This window comes from Lolium rigidum, chromosome 1 (assembly GCF_022539505.1).
Source record: "Lolium rigidum isolate FL_2022 chromosome 1, APGP_CSIRO_Lrig_0.1, whole genome shotgun sequence".
NCBI classification, from domain to species: Eukaryota; Viridiplantae; Streptophyta; class Magnoliopsida; order Poales; family Poaceae; genus Lolium; species Lolium rigidum.
In genome coordinates this window covers 161,138,675-161,147,326 of record NC_061508.1, presented here as the reverse complement: position 1 = coordinate 161,147,326, position 8,652 = coordinate 161,138,675, and the positions used below count along the sequence as shown (strand labels likewise).

The window sequence follows — 8,652 nt, the reverse complement described above, 5'->3', positions numbered from 1 at the left end:
CTCTCTCCACCTCAAGAAGCAAACACTTGTGTGAACTGTGCATTGATTCCTACATATTTGCATATTGTACTTGTTATATTACTCTATGTTGACAATTATCCATGAGATATACATGTTACAAGTTGAAAGCAACCGCTGAAACTTAATCTTCCTTTGTGTTGCTTCAATGCCTTTACTTTGATTTATTGCTTTATGAGTTAACTCTTATGCAAGACTTATTAATACTTGTCTTGAAGTACTATTCATGAAAAGTCTTTGCTTTATGATTCACTTGTTTTCTCATGTCATTACCATTGTTTTTGATCGCTGCATTCACTACATATGTTTACAAATAGTATGATCAAGGTTATGATGGCATATCACTTCAGAAATTATCTTTGTTATCGTTTTACCCGCTCGGGACGAGCGAGAACTAAGCTTGGGGATGCTTGATACGTCTCCGACGTATCGATAATTTCTTATGTTCTATGCCATATTATTGATGATACCTACATGTTTTATGCACACTTTATGTCATATTCGTGCATTTTCCGGAACTAACCTATTAACAAGATGCCGAAGTGCCGGTTCTGTTTTACTGCTGTTTTTGGTTTCAGAAATCCTAGTAACGAAATATTCTCGGAATTGGACGAAACGAAGACCCGGGGGCCTATTTTTCCACGGAGCTTCCGGAAGACCGAAGAACATACGAAGTGGGGCCACGAGGTGGCGACACCACGTGGCGGCGCGGCCAAGGGGGCCGCGCCGCCACGTGGTGTGGGCCCCTCGTCGGGCCCCCGACTCTACCCTTCCGCCTACTTAAAGCCTCCGTCGCGAAACCCACGATGCGAAAAACCACGATACGGAAAACCTTGCGAGACGCCGCCGCCGCCGATCCCATCTCGGGGGATTCCGGAGATCTCCTCCGGCACCTCGCCGGAGAGGGGATTCATCTCCCGGAGGACTCTACACCGCCATGGTCGCCTCCGGAGTGATGAGTGAGTAGTTCACCCCTGGACTATGGGTCCATAGCGGTAGCTAGATGGTTGTCTTCTCCTCATTGTGCTTCATTGTTGGATCTTGTGAGCTGCCTAACATGATCAAGATCATCTATCCGTAATACTCTATGTTGTGTTTGTCGGGATCCGATGGATAGAGAATACCATGTCATGTTAATTATCAAGTTATTACATATGTGTTGTTTATGATCTTGCATGCTCTCCGTTTCTAGTAGAGGCTCCGGCCAAGTTTTTACTTTTAACTCCAAGAGGGAGTATTTATGCTCGATAGTGGGTTCATGCCTGCATTGACACCAGGACGAGTGACGAAAGTTCTAAGGTTGTGTTGTGCTTCGTTGCCACTAGGGATAAAACATTGGCGCTATGTCCGAGGATGTAGTTGTTGATTACATTACGCACCATACTTAATGCAATTGTCTGTTGCTTTGTAACTTAATACTGGAAGGGGTTCGGACGATAACCTGAAGGTGGACTTTTTAGGCATAGATGCAGTTGGATGGCGGTCTATGTACTTTGTCGTAATGCCCAATTAAATCTCACTATACTTATCATGTCATGTATGTGCATTGTTATGCCCTCTCTATTTGTCAATTGCCCGATCGTAATTTGTTCACCCAACATGCTTTTATCTTATGGGAGAGACACCTCTAGTGAACTGTGGACCCCGGTCCATTCTTTAATACTGAAATACAAATCTGCTGCAATACTTGTTTCACTATTTTCTCTGCAAACAATCATCTTCCACACAATACGGTTAATCCTTTGTTACAGCAAGCCGGTGAGATTGACAACCTCACTGTTTCGTTGGGGCAAAGTACTTTGGTTGTGTTGTGCAGGTTCCACGTTGGCGCCGGAATCTACGGTGTTGCGCCGCACTACATCCCGCCGCCATCAACCTTCAACGTGCTTCTTGACTCCTACTGGTTCGATTAAACCTTGGTTTCTAACTGAGGGAAACTTGCCGCTGTGCGCATCACACCTTCCTCTTGGGGTTCCCAACGGACGTGTCAACTACACGCATCATAGGTTTATGCGGGTTTGCCACGAGAGCAATTAACTCGTACATAATCCGTCAGATGAACCAGCCTCATCTACCATTATCCCTGTACAAAATAGACATCAAGTAAAACCTGAATATAACTGGAAAGTTTTATTAAACAGATGTATCATGGAGATTTTACTCGACTCTACGATTCAAGTAAAATCTCGGGGGCTACTGACATATGTATACCTGTCAGACATGTCAAATAAGTACCCTTGGTCTAGGGAACGCATGAAGCCCATGAACTCGAAACTTTGGAGGCCCAGAAGGTTAAACACTTTCGGGTTAGGAAAGTGGAGTTGTAATAGGAAACTTGTGTCAATATAGGAAAGGCCCAGCATGACCCGATAATTTGTAACTTGTACGATACAAAAGAACCTCGGCTTCACCTCCTATATAAAGGGGAAGCCGAGGTAGAAACAAAAGATCGAATCATTGTAACCCTAGCCACCGTAATATTGAGTTGATCACCTTTGTTTGGCTGAACCTTTGAGATCTACTTGCCCTCTACTTTCTACGAAACTCTAAGTTTACAATCCGTAGGCATTGACAAGTTAATCCCTTGTCAGTGATGTTCTTTACTTAGTTGTTGGGAGCTTTTGAATGTTGTCTCGGAGTAAGGTTTTGGTTTTGTTTGCTTTGTTGTTGAATTTCTAAGGCAAGTAGTTGTTTTGGTTTCACTGGTTGATTGTAGTATTCTTTCCTTATAAAACTTGACGCGTGCACTTTATTAAAGATATACATTCTTTTTGGCCTTTTTCTCATATGAAATAGTAGGTCACAGACGGTCAACAATTTTAAGTAACCGGAAAACCTGGCTGAAGAAGATTCAGATGAAGATTCAGTTTGTGTCCTTCATACTTCAAAGTTTGTATATGAAATCATGTGCCAAGTTATATAAGCAAGACACTTGTTAACTCTAAGGCTGATCATAGCGGAGATTAACTTAGAGTAGTAACATATGTCATTGTTGAATGATAGAGAGGGAGAGGGATTGGCGTAATATGTTGGATGTTGTATTGCGCCTCATGGGCGAGTATATATAGGGTACAATACTTGGAGGCTAAGAAGCTCTCTTAGAGATAAGGCAGGAGATGAATGACAAATCCTATACAAATCCCGTGACATCTAATACTACCTAATATATCTCTAACACCCCCCCGCAGTCGTAGCGGTAGCGACGTGAACAAGAGTAGCGTCGCGGACGGTCAGACCGGGAGAAGAAGCTCGGTGAGGCGCAGGCGAGGTGGTAGCCCTTTGTGCCGATGTCGAGGTAGCCGAGAGCGTGGATGCTGCAACCTTGGTCGAGGGAGCCACGCGAGGGATTGCCGTGGTCGATGTCGTGGGCGGGTGCCGGTGTCGATGTAGCCGCAAGCGCGTAGTGCGCGAGGAGAGTGACGGTGACGCGTCGAGGCAGTCGTGGAGGTTGTCGATGCCGAAGTCGATGCGGTCCGAGCCGTCGAGGACGAGGTGCGGCCCTAGTTTTGCCAGAACCAGGCGCACGTCGGGGACGAAGGCATACTTCGGTTTTTCCAGAACCGAGTACACATAGAAGAAGTCGGTGACGCGGTCGAGGCAATCGTAGAGGCGATGCCGAAGAAGACGTTGTCGAAGCCGATGAAGACGAGACGTCCGGCGCGAGTTTGCCAGACTCGGGAACGTGTCGGGGACGAAGGCACTTCCGGTGTTGCCAGTACCGGGCATGCGAGGGTAGGGAACATTACAAAGTGCGCGCCATGTCGGAGTAGACTAGTAGAGAAGGTCTCGACGACGGGTGTCGGAGAAGAGGAGCAGGTGGTGTAGTCGGGGAAGAGGCGAGGACGCTGGCGGCGAAGCTGTAGTGTACGAAGACGTAGAAGGCGGCTAACCCAGCGGTGACCAGGGGTGGTCATGCTGGACGCCTAGACGGGCGTTGCGGTGGTCGCCAAGCTCAGCGCGACCTGGAGCGGTTGGCGAGCCCAGCGGCGACCCGGGGTGGGCGCGGCGGCGGTACACGAAGTAGGCGAGGAAGACCCAGCGGCGTGACGAAGACCATGCGCAGACGGAGGCGACCCGCGCTGAAGGAGCGGCGCTGTGGTGGCCTCGGACGTCGATGCGCGGGGGACGGCGAAGTAGACTGCGTGCGGCAACGTCTCGGCCCGAGGGACCGGCGTAGCTGCAGGGCGCGAGTCGATGCAGCGGCGGGAGGCCACCAGCAACGTACACGCCTTCGAAGGCGCGTCGGAGGCCGGTAACATGGACCAAAGGCGGCGGCGCTGCGGCCCGAAGGGGCGACGCAGCGGCAGCCCGTAGCTCGATCGGTGGTAGGCGCGTGCTCGGGGACGTGCTTGGCGGAGACGTGCGCGCGGTCGGTTGATCAGACCGACGGCAGCGTTGTATGCACCATGGCGTGGACGACGTGCCGCAGATTGGAGTCGTTGGCGACGTTGTCGGTGATGTCCCGGGCGATGACGGCGAAGACGGACCAGCGATGGAGACCGCGCGGGCGAGACAGCCTGCTGCGTCGCACGTAGGCGTCCCGTGTGTGACGTGTGCGGCCGTGCCGCGCGGTTGATGAAGATGGCCGGTGCAGTCGACGCAGAGGTTGGAGTAGAGGCGCGTGATGACGACGGCGGTGGGCGACTCAATCCGATCGATGATCGGCAAAACCAAAAAAGAAAACGCCGGTCGAGCGACCGACGGAGCAAAAAGAAAACCAATCTACGGATTGGAAAAAAAAACTCGAGGGCAGCGGATCAACAGATCGGCGGACGAACCCTCATACGGGTTGCGCGGTCCCCGGAGTAGGCCATGGAGATTGACCTCCCCGGGGGCGGCGCGGGCGGAAGCGCGGGCGGCGGCTAGATCAAGGAGCGTGCCGCTCTGATACCATGTTGAATGATAGAGAGGGAGAGGGATTGACGTAATATGTTGGATGTTGTATTGCGCCTCATGGGCGAGTATATATAGGGTACAAGACTTGGAGGCTAAGAAGCTCTCCTAGAGATAAGGCAGGAGATGAATGACAAATCCTATACAAATCCCGTGACATCTAATACTACCTAATATATCTCTAACAGTCATGTTACTAGTTTTAATTACTACCCATAGTGAGGAGTAATTTAGAGTAGTAATATATGCTCTGTTACTAGTCTTAGTTACTAGCTTCATAGTGGGTACTAACTTATATGTGGTTTCATGTATTGTATTATTTATTATGTTAAAACTCATCTTGTATTGGTATGTGTGATGTTATCCTAGTTACTACTTTAATACTCCATCTCTCACAGTTTATTAGGCGTGCATGTACCTCTAGGTCGTAAATTTGATCAAATTAGCATTAGTTTTATGTTATGAAAATTATATCATTAGAAAGTTTAGATGTTCTATTTTCTAATGATATAATTTTTGCATTATATAATTTAAATTATACAGGTTAAATTAGCAACCTAGGGATACGGGGAAGACTAGTAAACTGAGTATCTTTCATCATTTATTATCATGTCATATCATCAAAACGTTTTGAGGTGTATGATGTTACTACCTATGTTAAACTAGATAGTGAGTAATTTGAACAAGTAGTAACATAATGTGTGTTTACTATTTTCATAGTGAATATTAATTTATGTGTAGTTTCATATGTCGTGTTATTTATTATGTGTATACTCATATTATCTTGATAACGTAGCTAGTTATCATATTTTTTTATTATTATCAAACCATGACGCCGAAACGTTTTGAGGTATGACTACATCCGTCTCAAAAAATAAGGCATACATGTATTATAAAGGCAAACTTTAACCATAAAAATTAAGCAATTAAATATTATTATATTATATGTAATTAATATAATTGGACTGATATTGGAAAACACTTTCTAATGATGCTACTTTCATACAAACAAATTTTATATATTTAAAGTAATTTTTATCATACAAAAATCACGTAAAACGAAAACGTCTTATTCCTTGAATCGGAAGTAGTAGTATATTAACCGTACTATGAGTAGTTCGAAGAGGGTGTATGGTGTTACTACCTACTCGCTCAGTTCTGAAATATTCTACATTCTAACCTTAAATTTATTCTAAAATACTCTATATTCTAATTTTTTAACACTAAAAACTAAAGCAAAAAGTAATTTTGCTCTTTTTATCGAACGTTAGTTTCAATGTAGTTTCGATTGGTTGTTTACCCCATCTAGATAATACTAATAAATACAACACTATTTTATTTCACTTTTTCTAGAACGAGGAAATATATTAGTCCACATGATTAGTCTAAGGAGGTGTGTGATGTTACTGCCTATTTTGGTTGTGACTACCTGATTTGGTTCTGACGTATGAACCATACAGCAAACTGGAGAAATTATTTTACACTATCAAACAACGAAAAATGTCTTAATTTTTAGAGCAAATTGTCAGCACCAGTCATCTAACACTGGCCCGCTCTAAGTTCTCAACTGTTGATACGAGACCATGATAACTAAAAATGTAATAGTGCAACAAAACAAGTACCAGGGCCAGCGCCCCAGTAAAAATGCAATCATTTTCAATACGCAAACAGCAGGAATCCCACAAGTTACCATGACCAGGCAAATGTACATAACTCAGTGAAAAGGTAGCTGAGTCTGATACGACACGATGTCAAACATAAAACCCCAAGTAAATCTTCTTGTTTTCCCGACACGACACCAACCAACAAACCCCAAGCTAAATTATTCACCGCATATATCATGCAATACGCCGAGCATATGCAAGCCCACAGGTTACTCGACCAAACGAGGAGCATACTTAGTCCCAGATGACAAAAATAAACATATCAGGGCTTAGAATTCCTGCTCGATCAGGTAGTCGCCAAGCCTCTCCACGACCATATTGCACTGGCCAGGAGTCATGGGCTCATCGTAGATGCCAAGAATCATTGTCTGGCAGGTCTTCTTGACACAAATGCCACCAGTGCCCTAGAAGATACATAGAAAACAGTAAATGAGCGTGAATTATTTCCTTCTTGCTAAAAAAAAGCAATATCAAGCAATGAAACATAATGTTCATAGTTCATGTGTTTCTCTAGTACATAGCAGAAAGAACTGAATACAAAATCATGCAGCTTTGGTGAAACGTATTATGCATGGAGAATATCAGAAGAAAAGTATCACTGGAAACCCACAAATAGCAACCTAGCAGTTGCACTACAGATGAAGGATAAACATATTGTCCAGTTAATGGCTATAGCTGTGATTCTACGACAGCTTGAGCAAATATTTGAAGGGCTTAGGAACTACAACGCATACAAGCAAAAACATTATTATCCATTTAACTATGAACTTCTAATAACGATTGTATCTAGTTGCATGAAATATCTCAATTGTTTATAATGGATCATGTGATGAGAGAATCCATCTGATGAACATACATACAGACATTAATGAGGTAAAGCGGTATAGCTCCTCCACTAAGGTTTAAACAAGGATGCTGTTGGCATACATTAATCCAGTTTGTTTGGTAAAAACCAACATGAGTGTGCATAAAACTTGCCGAAAGAACATTGTACCTTCTTTCCTCGGATGACAACCCCAGGTTCACCCATGATCACCATGTATTTTGTGCCTCCAAGGAAAAGACCAGTAGGTGCGAGGGTTCCAGGTTCCTCAAAGTCCTTCATGATGGCAGCGATCTCCTCAGGCTTGAACTGCAACACTCGGAAGCAAAAAACACAAAAGCTCAGCCATATACCAGACAAAAATAAGGCAGAAAATACTCATAATAACAACACAGTGCACATAAAAATGTGATGGGCACTCATACAGCAGGTTATTTAGCTCCCAATGCAAACTCGGTCTCTGCTGAGAGACGCAAGCTATTGCCAGCACCATACAGCGATACAGCCGCATCGTCGTGGGTAAACAAACCATACAAGTCAACCCAAGGTAACGTTAGACTAAAAGGCTAAAACTGTATTCAAATCGAAGACACGTATGAAAGCTCCGTGAATCCACATAAACCGAGCATATCAGACAGCATGCCAAGCCAACAAGTGCTTGAATTGCCAGGACTAACTCCATCACTGAGGCTCAACAAACAGTAATAAGAACTAACACATCTAATGGCATGCTCGGAAGGGTCAGACCGCACCACGCCCATAAAGCGTAGCGCAATCGGATCCGGCAACAGGTGCTTGAATTCCACCACCGTCTACATACACAGCGTTCAACCTACAACGGTGCTGCTGCTGCGGTCCACGGCATACCCCCGAAACGGATCCTACCACGCAGGCAGCGCGCTGTCGGCTACGAGATCCGGATCCCATCTCGGCGGCGCCCGATCCGGCGGCGCGGCGCGCGGATCTAGCGCGGGTCAACCGCGGGTAGGACGAAACATGGTATAACGGTGGGGAGACGGGGCGTTTACCTGGGGGAAGTCGGGGGACTGCGCCCAGATGCTGCCGTCGTGGCCGATGATGGCGGCGGAGGTGAGGTGCTGGCCGTCAATTTCGCACATCAGGTGGTCGTCGACGTACGTCTGCCACGACATCTTGGATCGTCCTCCTCCTTCTCCGCCGGCGACTTCGCTCTGCTGCTGCTGCTGCGCTTGGATCGCACGCGGTCTCTGCTTGATGCTTTGCTTGGACCTTGAC

At 45.8% G+C, this 8,652-nt stretch overlaps 1 protein-coding gene across 1 annotated transcript; it reads right to left on the bottom strand.

Annotated features, from left to right (window-relative positions):
• Positions 1-6,548: 6,548 nt before the first annotated feature.
• Positions 6,549-8,652, bottom strand: LOC124683815 (profilin LP04). The gene is made up of 3 exons (XM_047218262.1): positions 8,427-8,652; positions 7,570-7,707; positions 6,549-6,979 (listed from the first exon to the last, which is right to left on the bottom strand). The coding sequence occupies exons 1-3, from the start codon at positions 8,547-8,549 to the stop codon at positions 6,845-6,847; spliced, it is 396 nt and encodes a 131-aa protein (XP_047074218.1). The 5' UTR covers positions 8,550-8,652; the 3' UTR covers positions 6,549-6,844.